This window comes from Pyrgilauda ruficollis, unplaced genomic scaffold, assembly GCF_017590135.1.
Source record: "Pyrgilauda ruficollis isolate IOZ18807 unplaced genomic scaffold, ASM1759013v1 scaffold10, whole genome shotgun sequence".
In the NCBI taxonomy this organism is placed as follows: domain Eukaryota; kingdom Metazoa; phylum Chordata; class Aves; order Passeriformes; family Passeridae; genus Pyrgilauda; species Pyrgilauda ruficollis.
In genome coordinates, this window is record NW_024508101.1 from 13,925,972 (window position 1) to 13,941,573 (window position 15,602).

Consider the following 15,602-nt stretch of genomic DNA (forward strand, 5'->3'; position numbering starts at 1 on the left):
ATTTGTCACTCAGACAGGTTGCATGAGAAATGTGGAAATACTCCTAAGTGAGTGTAGGAGGAGCCCAATGATGGAACATACAGTAGTTATTGCTCATTATGTCATCACATTTCTGACAGATTTAAACATTCCCATGACTCCTCTTGCCCTACCCTGACTTTCATCCAATGGGCTGGTTAAATTACTCCCTCCTGTGCATTTACTTGCTACTTATTTTCCTTTAAATAAAGTCTGCTTCAACAATTGTTGTGAGCCTGTGAAGCACAGGTAAGTGCAGGAGGAGGATTATGCCACACTGCCAGCTGTACTTTGCAGGCTACAGGTAGTTTACAGCTACCTTCCTGCTTTTAAACTGTGAGACTCGAGAGAGAAGGAAAAAGCAACAAGAAGTGAATACAACCCACTTCCAAACCTTCCAGACCATCACTGAACCAGTAACTTATGCTGAAATCGGGTGAAAGATGTTTGCTTTTGGCTGGGACAAAGCCTGACATTTTGCTATGAAAGCTTGTGGAATCATATGTAGAGTATGAGTAGACCATGTTGTACCTTACTAAGATTTTTGGAAAATTTTCTCATTCTGTACCCTCCTGTGGAATTACTTGCCATAATAAATAATTCATTGTATAATTATTTTAAATTAACACAGTAAAATTTTTGCTAAAGCCCATTAAATTTAAGAACTAGGCCTGTTGGAGCAGGCTAAATCAGAGGCCAGGATGTATCACTCACTTCCTGGAGGATTACTGAGCTCCTCAGGTGCTGCTATCAACAGCTCCCAAGGAAGAAAAGTGAGTGATTCCAGTACTGACAAGCACAGGATCCTTCCCTTAATGGCTGCAGGTAATGATGGAAACTCCTCTTTATGGGAGCTCCCCTTTGCTATGGTCAGCACACTACAGGCTCACAAATGGGCTCTGAGGAATGAGAGAGAGAGGGAGGGGGGTGTCTGGACTCTGGGGCACTGGCTGCTGGTCATTCCAGTTTAGCTACAAGGGCAGTCTTCCAGTTACAGTCTGGCTGCTGAAGCCCAGGCCCATCAGTAGGATGGACAGTGCAGCCCCAACACAAAGCACAAATCCTAAAAGGACAGGCTGCTGCCTGACAGAAGTAGGGAACAGTGAACTTTTCCCAGCCCCTGGCCTGGCTGAGCAGTGCTGCAGCAAGCACAGGGATCAAAGTGGGGTCCCAGGAGACTCTCCTCACCCACTGCCCTAACTGGAGAACTGCTTCCATAAGCAACCTCCAAGTACCTGCTCCAGTATCTGCTCCTCTCCTCTTCCTTGCTCTCCCAGTTCACTGGGCTCCCTTTCCACCCCAGTCTTCTGGTCTAGCAATAGGGCTGGAAGTGCCCCATGGAAGCAGAGCCAAGGCAGGGGAGCACAGATGCACCCTGGGAAGCACCAGGAGCCTGAGGGACAATTCCCAGCTTCAGCTGATCCTCCCTCTTGATAAAGCCCTTTTCCTCAGCACTTTTAAGCACACAGGCAATGCCAAGGATTTCGATATTTAATCCTCATGTTTTGTGGAATGGGTTTGGTCCTGGAATCCATTTTGTAACCCTGTCAGCAAGGCAGGCTGTGACGTGTCCCCCACTGCTTTGTCAGCAATGTACCTGCCAGGAGATGGCAAGGCCACAAAGCAGAACAGCCTCCAAAGGCAAGGAGGCATGGGTTGGTTACCCAATGGGGTTACCTGTGGCACAGGGGCAACACAGGGAGAGTCACAGAGCTGGGCTGGGGTTGGGCCAGCAGCTCTGTGCAGCACTGACCAAACTGGCGGGGGCATCCCCCTCAGAGTTTGATCTACCCATTATTTCCCCAGGATATTATTCTCAAGTTTTGCTCCAGGACATACCCAACAATAATCCTCTCCTCCTCCAAAAAGAGGGCTCTGTCAACAACTGGCTTCACACTTCTGTGATATGAAGTGAAAACACACAGGCTGCATCAGATTGCACAGGGAGAGAGGGACAGGGAAGGTAAGTGGAAAAGTGAGTTCAGGGTACGGCCACCCTCATGATGCTTTTATGTACTCCAAGGCCAAGCTCCCAGGACCTGAACAGCTCAGAGCAGTAGTGCTGGCAGCTTTTGGAAACTAGACACAAAGCCTCAGTGAATCTGGAGACCTCCCATACTCCTGTGACCTTCCCATCCCACTGACCTGGGGAGCAGCAGCAATCCCAGGCTGGCAGGGCCAATCTTCTTTTTGTGAGACAACTACTCCAGTGACATCCGCTGCTGTCAGTGCCTTGCCACCAGGATGCAAACAGACACCATCTTCTGGGATCTTTAAAATTCAGCCTTGCAAAGCTCTTAGGATCAAAGTGCAGCTGTCCCTCAACAACTCAGCTTTCTCCTAAAACATTCCTCTCTTGAGATCCTCAGCTCACTGAATTATCAGGTTCAATCACCTGCAACATAAAGGGGATGAAGGTACATTTCACTTTAAAACTGTTTCCTAAAATCAAGGGTCTGCTCACAGGAGGCACTGAGAGCCCAAAGGGTATTTACTAAAAGCTAGAACTATTTCAAAAATCTGGTCCAATCCATTCATCCTAAAAGGTGCACTCTGGATCAGACTAAAACTTTTTTGGGCTATGCAAAGCTTGAATCAAGTTCTAGATCCCTGTTCTGCTGACACCACACAAAGGGTGACACCAATATACCATGTCTTGCACCCAGATCAAAACACTACACTCATTCCCAAACCTTGGAGCCTCTAACGAGGACTGCTGGACTGCTCCAATCACTCCATGAGGCCTGGCTGCCTGTCCAGCAGGCAGTGAGCACTACTGTCTGTCCACTGTCTGTCACCCAAGAGTGCAAACCTTTCTCAAGCTACAGATTGGCTCCAGCTCTCCAGGTCAATTCTGGCACCTTCACAAGGGGCTTCAAACCAGCTTCTCTGCAGTTCAGACTCTGGGAAAAGGTCTCAGACCACCAACAGCTCTCCGCTGACCATAAACAGAGCACCCAGCCCTCTCAGGAGATGAGGACAGCATGGTATCAGGACACAGAGCACACGGCCATCTCCTGCTATTAAATGTGTGGTGGGAAGAACAGCACCACCAACTCTCCACATAGATCAGTCATCTAAATTAGAATACACAAATCCACTCCAGAAAAGTTTAATGTGGGTTCCTGGGGCATCATATTCTAAAAAAAACAAACTGAAAAAAAACAAACCAAAACCCGAAATACAGTACAAAGAAAAAAGGCAAACAGAATTCCCCAGTATTTAAAATAATGAAATGTATCAAAGCTCCATCTATTACAAGGCTGCACATCACAGCAGCTGCTGGAGGAAGCAGTACCAGCCTGAGGACCAGGAGGCTTCACCCCTCAGAGACAGCCTGGAATAAGCAGCACCAAACCAGAAAACTTGGCTCCTTAGGGAACTAAGACTCCTTGAAAGGAAAAGGGCAGAACTCTGTACTGCAGTGAGCTGCCCATCATCCCTGCTGCTGGGAGATGAACCAGACAGGCTGATCCCACAGTGCTGAAGCTCTGTGAGAGCACATATCCTGGGAGGAGTGGCACCTTCCAGCAGATTCCACCACCTGCATGGCAAAACCTACTCCTGAGAAATCCTGGTATGAGAGGAAAAAGAGCCATTACAACAGCCAGTCAGGAGACCAGGAAGGGATTGAGACACACCATGCTACTAGCTGGGAACAGAAACAAGCAATGGATCTCGAGTTAAGAGGTCAGCCCAGTACAAACACAGTGCCAGGGACTGTGGTACCCTGTCTCCCATTCAGTCTTTGAAGAATCTTAGCATAATTTAGGCAAGAACCTCTGCTGGTCTCTGCCTCAACCCTGTCCCATTCAAAGCAGGGCAAACTTCAAAATCCAATTAGTTCAGGGCCTTCTCCAGATAAATACTGAGTTATCTCCAATGACGGAGATCTCAGGACTCCAGCACATCCACAGTATGCAATGCATGGGCCATGGCAGTACTTCTGATGTACTTGGGCTACAGAGCAGCCACCATGGAGCCAAGGGAGAGCTGCTTTCCTTCCGTCTGTCAATCTTCTTGTGACAACAGTATAATTTGATATGCCCTACACCTAAGAGCAGTGACCCATGGCTGTTCCACTTCACTGCAGGGCTGCTACAAAGCACTCATTTCCACAGGTACTGTGTTCCAAAAGCAGCCAAGCCACCCTGATGTGCAGCCCAAACCGAGAGTAACCATGAGAGCTGAGGGAAAAGCTGGAGGAGCACTTATTCAAACAATGGAAAACAGAGATTCTTATGGAGAACAAAACTGTGAGCTCACAGGAGGACCTATGTCAACAAGGAACCAGCTGATGTGAGACAGCCTCAAAAAATATAACAAACATTAAGTAACTCAGGTGCTCAGTAAACACTGCAGGCATGACAGTGCCATCATGAAAAAGCTAAGATTACAGTTGGAGAATATACCTTTTAAAGCCTGCTGGGAAGCAATAAAAACTTTGGTGACACCAATTCCATGGACTCCCCAACAAATACTAAATATGAGCAGTGAATCTGCAGATCTAGATGCCCACTGAAAAACTGAGATAAACAGAGGAGTGGTGGGGAAGGGCTGAGAGACTTCCTTCTCCTTGCCACTTGCCTCACAGAGAGGAGAAACACCTGTTCCCAGCTGCTGGCAAAGGGCCCTCTCCTGTGGCATGTGCACCACACCAGGCGAGCCTGCTGTCCCCACTCTGCCCTGACATGTGCACATGTGAAGGCTGAGACACCCTCCAGACCACAGGGATCACCATTTTCTGCTATGATCCCAGCAGGAGCACAAAGCACCCCAAAGGCCATTCAGGTGCCTCCAGGAGCTGACAACAGCCTGGCCCACAGCCCCTGTGGCACAGCCCCCACGCGTGGGGAGGAACGTGTGCCCAAACCCCGCGGGTCAGGCAGACGGAAGGGCAGGCTCTGGACATCCAGGACGGTGGCAGGGAGCCGGGCATCCCGCGGCCCGGCCCCAGGCAGGCACGCAGAGAGCAGGCAGGGCAGGAGCACAGCGGTTTATTGGCAACACGAGCAGAGGCGGCGGCGGTGGTGGCGGGCCCCGAGCGGGGTGAGGGGCGGCGGTGCTCCGGCGGCGGGGCCGGGGCCGCCCCGGGCCTATGTCAGCGTCTCCCCCTTGGTGACCTACGGGAAAAGGAAAAGTCTCAACCAGGGCCGGCCCCGGGCCCGGCCCGCACCCGGCCCACCGCCCCGCTGCTCACCCGGGCTTCGATGTACTCGATTCTCCGCTCCAGCGCCGTCAGCTTCTCGTTCAGGGTGGCCAGCCGGGACCGGCACGACATGTCTGCGGGGAGGCGGCAGTGAGACACCGTGAGCCACGGCCCGGCCCGGTCCGGCCCGCCCGCAGCCCCCGCCCCGCGCCCTCACCGAAGGAGTTGAGGAAGTCCGCGATTTTCTTGATGGAGCTGGTGATCACCTCGATGTACTCGCGGTTGGCCCAGTCCTGGTGGATCTCCCGCTGCACCGGGTCCTCCTGCACCGACATGGCCGCCGCCGCCGCCGCGCCTGCGCGGGAGCCGCGCCCCGCCCGCCCGCCCGGTGCCTCAGGGCCGCGCTGCCCCCGGGCCCGGCCCGGCCCCGCCGCGCTCCTCGCTGCCGTCCGTGTCGCTGCTGCTCGGCTCCTGCGGGACACGCCGCCGTCAGAACGGGGGCTGCACCCCAGCCCTCCCCCGCCTTGCAGAGGCGCAGCCCGGCGGCCCCTGAAGTACCTCCTCCGCCGGGCCCTCCGCCGAATCCTCCTCGTCCTCATCCGAGCCCCTCTCCTCAGAGGCCTGAGTCAAAATTTCTTCTCCCTAAGTTGAACACAAGATCTGTGCTGAGTGTATGCGAAGCGGCCAAAGCGTGCCAGGGTGGGATGGAAGGAAAGGGCATTTTGTTGCCTTCTTAAATAAAAAGTTTTAGAGTTTAAAAAAATCAGGTTTTGTTTAACTGTTCTGCTTCTACAGTGAAAGATGAAGAGCCAGAACTGGCTTCTTTTAAAACTACACATGTAAGTGTGTGAAGGTGTTCAAGTGACCTTTATCTCTTCCCTCTTGTGCATGTAGTTCTTGCCACGGAACAGCCAAAAAATCCCCATACCTGTTCATTATGATCAAATCTGACCCCTCAGTGCAAGAGCCTAGAGATGCAGACTCTTAATCCTGAAATAAAAAGCTTCTTTCTCCTGCACTAGACATGACTGTACTATGGTCACACTGAATTTGGCCTTTTAGCTATACCCACACTCAAGGGGAGAGTTCGAGTTGTCTGGACACAATGAGCAATCCTCTCCCAGATTTTACTTGCCCCAGGCAGGGCAGTGACTCTCACCTGAAGATCCCGATTTTTGAGGATGCCGACCCAGAAGGCCTCCTGGCAGTGGTTGAATGCCAGCATTGCCTTCACTCTGTACACAAATTGTTCCAGGGACTTCTTCAACAAAGGCACATGGTTGGTCAGTCCAATGTCTTGGTGAATCTATGCAACAGTAAAATGTGATGAGGATTGATTCTTCCCTAAGTGTTCTGGCTGTTTAAAAAGCATTGGTTATCAGGTGGGATGGGCATGAGCCCCACAAAGCTTGCCCAGATGACATCACTTCTTGGCCAAATTATAGCTATTGTTAAAAAATAAAGCTCAGGTCAGTATTTTGTCTAAACTGATACCTTACAACAGTCCAAATATCCACATTCACCTGGATTAAAATAAGTCTGGTTTTGTCATGAACTCTAGAGAGAAGCTAGTAACTCCTCTGCTGAATTCCCAAGCTCAGAAAAGAAAAAATGAGAAAGGTGTTAAATATACCTCTTCCATCACAACCTTTTCTTGCTCAGTGCCTCAAGCAATTCCTTTACATGGAGTGTGTGTGCACTATAAACTCCAAAGCCAGGTTCTCTGGAGCAAAGAAGCACTGGCTTTTGGAGAACTAGGACAGGAGGAACAGATGGAGTTGCTGTAAGCAAAAGCCACCAGAGGAAGGGCAGCTATGCCAGGTATCCTAAGAGATTTAGCTCTGGGTGAGCATCTCCTGCTAGGCTTCAATCTGCAGTACAGAACAGTCATTGCTAAACCAGAAATCCTGTCAACCTGCCAAAACCTGCACAATTATTTTGTATGTAAGTATTTTCCTCTTTCATGAGAATACTTTGTAATCTTCTGGGATTAAGATGCTGTCATTAGCTGTACTCTGAATTCAGGTCACCTGCATTTCTTGGAGTTCAGCATGCCTGGGCAGAGGGACACTGCTTTGCTTCAAGTTCTGCCAACAGGGAATGGGTAACTGATTACCAACAGCAAGCTGTTCTCTAGCCTGTGTAACAGGCAGGAGCTAGCCATCATCAGCACTAATCAGAACCAAGCCAGCAGAACCCTTGCTAATGACACAATCAACACTCACAGTGCTCCCTGGGCCCTGGAAACTGCCCCAGGCAGTGTGCAGGCAGTTTGGACACTGAACAAAGTACAGCACTGGCAAAAATCTGTGTCCAGAAACTGTCCACGTGCCCAGGGTTAGATATGTAAACAGAAAAGAGGCTTGGTGTGAAAGGGGAAATGACAAATACTTAGGAAATGACGGGTGAAGCTGACTGCTGTTGCCTGCTGTGTAATGCTCTTTAAAGACACATGTATTGAGGGAGAGTGACAAATCCTGGGTCACATTGCACAATGGGTTAGTGAGCCTCCCTGAGGTTTGTGTGAAAGTGAAATCAAGGTTGGTTTAACAAATGGTGGTGTCAACTCCTCTTCAAACAAGTATGGAACATTCATTGCATACCTTTACTTGCCCCAGATTCAGTTTCTGCCTTCTTATTCTTGCAAAATGATTTGGTACAGAGATCTGTACCAGCAAAGTGGTACATTAATCAGAGAAGGCGTTCATTAATTGCAGCCCTGTGCTAACAAGGACCATGGGACACAGCACTTCAACATGCTGGCCAAGTGCAAAGACAAAGATTACATGAAAAGCTGCAATGCTGTAATCCTGCTAACAAGGTGAATTGAGACTTTAAAGCAGGCATGAGGATTTCACTTTGAAACTTGAGGACTTTTTAGCATTGTCAGGGTTTGTGCCAGCTTCCACTTCTCACTGTGCTGAGAGGTGCAATGGCATCTTCTGATCTTTAGCTAAATATCCATGCTCCTGATGCCAGCTCTTGCCTAAATGGGTAGCAAATCTGGCTTGGGAGCCATGCTGGTAGCTGGCTTTCTTCCTTCAGCTACTTTGGCAAAGCTCCCTTCTTGGACAAATGTTCACAAACCTTTTAGGAGTCAGGAACAAAGCAGCACGCATGAAGATCTTCCTGTCTGCTCCGGAGTGATTTTCTCTTGCAACACACACTGTCTCTCCACACTATAAGCAAAGTTCTAATCCTCTCCTTCCTTCCTGCCCCAAGTCTCCCACAGAGACAGACTGTTATCACTGTCCTCCTTCTCCCTTTGCCCTTACCAACATAACATAAAAGCCATCTCAAGAGGACTTTGAGCAGGGATTTTCCCCATCCACCTCCTGTTGCTGATTCTTCTGACTCACAAGGCTGTTCATCTTTGGCAAAGCTTCTCTCCTTTATTATCAATCTGGCATTTGTACTTTGTTCAAGTTCTCCAAGATCTTAACTTGTGTTCTCAGAAACAACCCCTTATAGATGCCAACAACTAAAGATGGCCAGAACCTCTGTGTTAAAAAAATATTATGCCAACCTGACCTAACATTCAAGTCAGTCACTTCCAGAACAAATGCTTTGACTTTTGGGTTATTAAACAAGGCTATTTCACCTTCTCTCAAAGTTTTTGCTTGCACAGACACTGCTGGAAGTATGCAAGTAGAACCTGCCAATGCCCTGGAAAAGCAGTGGAAGGGAAATAATACCATCCTTAGCACAGAAGTTTGTGCTGCAGTTGGAACTTATCTTACCTTGGAATGGCCACACATGTGATGAAGTTGTCTGGTACTCATTTGCAAGGTTTTCAGCAAACTCTGCACATCATCCTGCAATAAATAAGCAGATCAGCAAATCATTCTCAAAGGACTTTCCATAGGGAAACAAGACTATTGGAACAGCCTTAGTCCTAGCAGTCCTTTCAAAGGGTTATGGGATAGAGGTAAGATGCATGTATGCAGGAAGTATCAGTCATGATTCCCAACTGGCTGCAGCCATTCTGTCCCCTGGATTACCGTGTGCTTTTTAAAGCTGTGGTCCAGGAGAGGCATGGCAAGCTTCAGAAATGCTTCCACAAAGAGGCGGCCATACTATAAAAGAGAGATAAATATATCAGCAAGCAAATTTAAACTCCTTCTCAAAGAACCATCACAAAGTCAGATGAGATAATGATACAATCTTCCAAGCCACCCCAGAGACTGTTTTTGCTTAGAAAAATATTATATTCATGTGAATATGTACTGTACATATGTGCAGTATTGGAATATACAGGATCAGTAAAGGGTTCCACTTTAATCAAAGAGAGACTAGAAGGACAAGGTCTCATCATTGTACACATCCCTGGTTTTATCCACCAGGGTTTTATCTGGGAATAAACTGGACTAAATGCAAAATGTTAGAATCACTATACATATATATGTATAGAAAGGTGTAAGAAGCACGTATCTGCTTCTTCCAGAGAATCCAGTACCCACTCTACTGTACTAGAGGCAATGAGTCAAGAGAGCTGGTACTTAAACTGCTCTCTTCAGTTATCCTAAACTTTTGCTTACCTTCAGGCAGATGCTGAGTACAGGCCTGCTGTCAAATACCTACATGGACAAGAGGAAAAAAGAGTCAGATCAGTCCACAAGTCTAAAGAAAACCATGTAAGCACAGCACCCAATTAAAAACAGCCCTTCATGGCAACCCCAGTGAATGTGTGAACCCTGCTCTAAAGCAACATCCATTCTCAAGTTTCAGCAGGAACACCACAGAAGCACGTGAACTGTAGTGGCTCTCAGGTGGAAGCCCTTGGCAGGACTGCTGTTCAGTGATCTAAGGTGCACCTTTTGCAGATGGCACAAAATTATGTCAACGAGTCTAAAGTTCTTAACAGTTTGGGACTCAAGAGACCCAAGCCCAGCTGATGGGCAAATAATTACATAATAGACAAAGCAAAACTGAGATAGACAAAATAATGTAAAGGTAACCCTGATGCTGCTGTGGACTAAACTGAACTATGGACAAAACTGAACTAAGAGGTCCAGCTCTGCCTTTATGCTCTCCAAAGGCATCTGGAGCACAGGTAGGGTTCCCGTGAATGCTGCTGTATAGAAACACCTGGGCTCGCCAATTATCACTTCAGATATGTAAAAATAAACAGTAATGCTCAACCTAAGCAAGGAGAAAAGTAGAACTGTACTTATCTTATCACCTTCTGGCCCAAACAGCCTCACACTCAAGAGACACTGAATGAACCAGCTCCAAAACTGACAGAAGGGGATATTTCATCCAGTGGGACTGGGCACAGATTATAACTGGCTTTAATTATCACCTCCAGGTTGTTCCACTAGTCAGTCACACTTCATGTTTTTCCCCAGTGCTCCTGAGCCTGGGAACACCAGGTCTTACTGAGAATTTGGAGGCAAAGGCAGAAAAACGAGAACCTCACCTTGACCAAGTTAATGAGGATGTGGAAATTGCGCACAGCGATGTTCCAGCGCAGCAGCTTCTCCAGTTGCACCTACGGGATGCAAGGGGACAGTAACCCAAGAGGCTGCATTTCCTCTCACTTTGCTGGATGTGCTTGCAGAATTTGCTGTACCCAAAGCACTGTTGTTGTTGAAGACAAACGAACAAAGCTTCACCACAAGCATATTTATCACAGCAGAAACACTCCGTGGCAATTCCACCCTGATCGGTGGCTTTAAGTGCTAGGAGTTAACTTGCTTGCTCTCAGAGCAGCTCTTGGTTGCAAAATAATGTTGTGCTCCCACACAGGTGTGCAAAACAACTGCACAGTTTAGTATTTTGCTGATTAATGCCTATTTTCTGGTCGCAGCTTCTGCTGGATTTACTAGATTTTTGACATGGTGCAAATCAGGAAAAAAATATGCTACTTATATGTTACCCTGCATATCAGTGTTGATATACATTGATCAATGAAGGTGTCTGACTGCATTTCCTAGACAAAGAAATTTACAGAAATAAATTCCTTTCTAATTTATACATCTTATTGTACTGTCCAGTTTAACCTAAGTCTTCTTCCCCTTACAGAGTGTCCAGTGTATTCATTTTCCTACCTCACTTGAGTCTGAGGGTTTTCCAGCTGGGATGCTTTTCACTGAACTCTCCAGCTGAGCCATCATTACTCTGAAGAAAACTGGAAATGTCTGCCTATGGAGAAAATGAAAAAACTGAAAGTCACCTCTGAGCATTTTGATAGGCTGTTTGTCACCAGGATGATACAGAAAACTCAAAGGTTGCCCAGCTGGGCATCCTTCTCAGTAGGAAATCACAGAAGATTGGCCCTAGGACTCATATGGGCCCTAGGCCCAGCCCAATTGCCCAGACAGATGGAGAATCCTGGGAAGTCTAGCACTAGCACTTCCTCAGTGTAAATGACACTTAGACACTGCCACTTCCTTGTAGCTGTAGGGTACACAGTGGAAGGACTGCAGCTCTCAGCATAAGATGATTTTGGAAGTTTCAGAGTGCAGGAACTTTCTTCATCCCTGCTTCCAAATTCTTATGCCGGGCAGAAGCACCCTGAGTGTGTTTTTGCACACTGCATACCAGCCCAGATTGCCTACAGCCACCCCAGGCCTCTGAGGCTGACTTTTGGATGCTTTATACCACCACAGTAGCACAGAGACAACACACTGATGACAGACAGCAGTTCATTCCCCAGTTAAAATGGCTCACAGCAACATCATGCTAAGCACAGGACATTCCACTTTGGCATAAAGCTACCCCATGCTACCTGTTGCATAGTGCCAAAACAATGTTTACAAGTGTCCAGAGTAGCCACCACAGTACCAACATGAAATCACAATAGGCCACAAAATAAGAAAACAGAATATTTAAAAGCAGAAATTATCATTATGTATATCACAGAATTCAAAGTTTCTATTGCTACAATTACCTGCTTAGGGTAGGATAAGTAGAAGAACATCCATCTTTGGCAGAGTTCATCAGTTCAGGAACACCAACACTGGAGATTTCCTCTATGGCTTTCAGGATGTTATCTGTGTGCTCCAGATAGACACTAAATCCAAAACCAACATAGCTGATCAGTAGATACTACACAGAATGACACAACAAGGCCTTGAACACTGCCTACCTGAAACATGTGGCCTAAAACTGTCAAGTTCTTCCCTGCCAAAAGCAATCACATGCAGGAAACCCAAGGCACTACTTAGAACTATGACAGTGATGTCATTAAAAGCTACCATGATCTGAAGCATACATGGATTCAGTATTCCCTCATTTTAGTATTTAGGAAGGAACGCTGGGAAGAAGATGAGATGGAATTGCCCTTTCTGAGAGAGAACACCCAATCAGTATGGGTGACACTGAAATGGCTGTCTGCTATAGGCAACCTGGATCAGGAACAAGCCAACAAACAGACAGCCACAAGTACCCCCATGTTGCAGGCCCTGATCCTCATGGCAGACTAGCCACTGGGACACCTGCTGGAAGGACAGCCCAGCAGGGCATAAGCAATCCAGGAGTCTCCTGGAGGCCATTGCTGAGAACTTCCTGACACAAGTGACAGAGGATGAGGAAGGGTGCTCAGCTGGGCCTCACACTTCAAACCATGAAAGAAATTGTGCTTTAGAAACAGTGTTGAAATAGGGCTTTAGGCCAAGCTGTGCAAACATGAGGGTTATGATTCAGAGGGGCCATTCCTCTGTAGCAACAGTAATCACTAAAAAACCAGAGTGTCTTGGTGTGCCTGAGGGAATAGCTTGAGCCTTACCAGAGCAGCGTGTGCAGGGCACTGTTGAACTGGCTGCCCTTCTCTCGGTCTCCACTGGGCTTCACCCAGGACTGGCAGAGGAACTGCTTTGCTAGAGAAGCTGGGAAACATATGAGATAACTTAGTGAAAGAAGAATAAAAAAAATTCCTTCTTCCATATAAAAGCTGCATGTTCAAATGATTTTTTGAAAGATCACAATATCACTACCCCTCATGTGCCTGACCTTTCTAAGACAGAATGCATTTTCCCTAAAAAAGCTGCAAGGCCACAAGGACATATGTCATGATAACAAAGTATTTGCACATCCAGCATGTTCCTGGTCTGGAATACCTGTTCACATCAGATCCATGACCCACCTCTGGCCACTTCTGACAAACTTAAGTTAAACCTTATTTGTTTGGCAGCTCCTACAGTGTGCCATCTATTTGTTTTTAATTAGGCCATATGCAACCCTTAGGGTATCCATTTCTAGAAATGGAGTTCCAATAAAAAGTGACTTGGCCTTTTGGCCACAGCACTATAGTAATAAATATGAGCAGACAAGTTTAAAGTCTACAGATTTCTGAAATCAAAACTGCTAACAAACCTGCTTGTCTCTTGCAGAAACACCTGGAAATGATTAATTAAAATAGGTTATTGCCTGCCACAGTCAATCGTTCTCCCACCGTGGGACTGTTTAAAATAGTAAAATTGTCTTTAAGGAGGGAAGTTACAATTCTGTGTGGCTATGGGGATTGGAGAAGGATAAATTCTAGAGGTGTCTTAGTATGACAAGGAATGGCTCAGAGAGGGAACTGTCTGTGGAGTCTTATTTCAGTGTATGCTGAAGTGGAGATCAAGTAGTTTTCTTGTATATTCCCTGCATTCATGTCTGTCCTTTATCTGCTGTTTATCTTACATAATGGGTCCTAATCTATGAGAGAAGCTTTCTTAACTGAAAACATTTGTTGTATGGCGTTAAGAATTTACAGGTTTTCCTCTCTCTGCTCTAGAGTAACAGCTGTATTTGCAGCTCATTTCCATAAATTTTGGAAACAAGCTGTCACAGACATCTGTACTTACAGCAGGAAGTTACATCAGATCAAGTCTGTGATCACTCACCTCCATAACCAATGATTAAACTGGTACCAGCACTGAACAGCAGGCTCATGCTCAGAACTCCTGAAAGCTCTGATTTTTAAAAACACCAGCTGAGAGAGCTGGAGTCTGCCTGTCTGCATGTGCCCGAGGCACAGCAGAGAACACATCAAAGAGGGTCCAATATATTTACTGCTGTTCCCTTTATTAATGGCTAGGGCTGTTCATCCACTAAGATTACCAGGATGTGAAAGGGAAAGCTCTCCCTTAAAAGATAAAGACCATGCAAAAACCTCATCTGAGATGAGTGACTCTTCACACATTACCCATTTTCTCCTTCTTCCAGCCAGCCACGGGTTTCTCAGCAATGGCAATCAGGAGCTGAGTGAGGATATAGGCACAGTGGAAGCTGGGAACACTCTGCTGGAAATTCAGGAGGTACTGAAAGCTCTCACTGGGGATGAGAGGAAAGGGAAAAGGTAAAAACAGTGCAGACAGGGTAATGTCTCAGACACACATAAAAAGGAAGCATTAGACTATCTCAGATCCAAGGTCTCCATATCCCAGTGTTATGTCTCAGGCAGTGCCCTTCTGAAGAAGGAGTGATCAGCCACTAATACATAGGAATTCAGTCACTGAAAAATTCTCTCAAGCCCCAGTCACTCTAAGTCTAGCAACAGCTTTATGTACTGCTTTTGCCTAGTGTACCTGTAAGCATTTTAACTCTCTAGAACATAGCCATTCCTTCTGTGAATCCCACTAATCCCCTTGTCTCAACAGCATACAAACAAACGAGATCCACAGATTCATGCATGTTTTACGTTTTTAATCCTTTAATGAGGTTTGACTACACTGCCATTCAATTAAATACAAAGCTCTGTTTGAAGTGAGTGTAGTCTCTATGAGAGCTCCTAAACACACGTTTACCCATAATGCCCACAAAAAACAGGGAAAAATCCCTGAAATTTGTTCATTTCAAACTTTGTGAAATAGAGATTCTACCTTATCAGTTCCTCAAGAAGAAGAAACTCTGTCTCTCCTGGCTTTAGCCTGTCTGCAAGCACCTGGAGAGCTGACCTCAGCAAGTCAGTATTTTCATGCTGAGAAAAACCATTCCTGAGGGGGGAAAAAAAACAGTTCATCATCAGATCAGAAGAGATATCAGATGCAAATGCATATCTAAGCCCATTTTGCAAGATGAAAAACAGAGAAGTTGGATACTCAAGACAAGTCCTGAAATATGAAAGTCATAAAGGGACACAAAAAATTGAAAATTCAATGGGAATGGAAAGCACTGAGCACAAACAATATCAGCTTTTCAGTTAGACTGCAGAACTAGCTTGGTGAGGATGGGCCATTTCCCATGAGTGGAGGTCCATACTAAGCCATTGCTATGCAGACCTAAACCAAAGGATGTATAATGACAGTGGCTGTGAAATGCAGTGATCATGGGCAGTCACCTCCTGCACAGCTGGTAGGAGCCTAACAGGGGGAAAACTCTAGAGATCTTAATTTATTTCTCTGAACTTCCAGTGTCTGTGAGGATATGTATGCTAGAAATAATCAAATATATCCACATGCCAATTCTACAGACTGAACAGGTAGACTTGATAATGCTAATGCTCAAG

The 15,602-nt window shown here is 46.6% G+C and overlaps 2 protein-coding genes across 2 annotated transcripts in view; both read right to left on the reverse strand.

Moving 5' to 3' along the window:
- Positions 1-4,999: 4,999 nt before the first annotated feature.
- On the reverse strand, positions 5,000-5,548 carry BRK1 (BRICK1 subunit of SCAR/WAVE actin nucleating complex). The gene is made up of 3 exons (XM_041461309.1): positions 5,385-5,548; positions 5,219-5,301; positions 5,000-5,141 (listed from the first exon to the last, which is right to left on the reverse strand). Exons 1-3 carry the CDS (start codon positions 5,500-5,502, stop codon positions 5,115-5,117), a joined length of 228 nt encoding a protein of 75 aa, XP_041317243.1. The 5' UTR covers positions 5,503-5,548; the 3' UTR covers positions 5,000-5,114.
- FANCD2 (FA complementation group D2) overlaps positions 5,497-15,602 on the reverse strand; it is a 33,720-nt gene continuing 23,614 nt past the window's right edge. The window contains exons 31-42 of the mRNA XM_041462519.1: positions 14,977-15,090; positions 14,301-14,428; positions 12,897-12,996; positions 12,060-12,182; positions 11,218-11,311; positions 10,587-10,658; positions 9,706-9,744; positions 9,169-9,243; positions 8,908-8,982; positions 6,327-6,473; positions 5,726-5,809; positions 5,497-5,638 (exon numbers count right to left, since the gene is read on the reverse strand). Coding sequence (XP_041318453.1) covers positions 5,561-5,638; positions 5,726-5,809; positions 6,327-6,473; positions 8,908-8,982; positions 9,169-9,243; positions 9,706-9,744; positions 10,587-10,658; positions 11,218-11,311; positions 12,060-12,182; positions 12,897-12,996; positions 14,301-14,428; positions 14,977-15,090 — 1,129 coding nt within the window. The 3' untranslated portion in view covers positions 5,497-5,560. The remainder of the gene's footprint in view (positions 5,639-5,725; positions 5,810-6,326; positions 6,474-8,907; positions 8,983-9,168; positions 9,244-9,705; positions 9,745-10,586; positions 10,659-11,217; positions 11,312-12,059; positions 12,183-12,896; positions 12,997-14,300; positions 14,429-14,976; positions 15,091-15,602) is intronic.

Coding starts and splice junctions, on each gene's coding strand:
- BRK1 (XM_041461309.1), bottom strand. CDS start 5,502: ATGTCGGTGCAGGAGGACCCGGTGCAGCGGGAGATCCACCAGGACTGG. Junction 5,302..5,384: donor GGACTTCCTCAACTCCTTCG/GTGAGGGCGCGG, acceptor GCCTCCCCGCAG/ACATGTCGTGCCGGTCCCGG. Junction 5,142..5,218: donor TCGAGTACATCGAAGCCCGG/GTGAGCAGCGGG, acceptor CTTTTCCCGTAG/GTCACCAAGGGGGAGACGCT.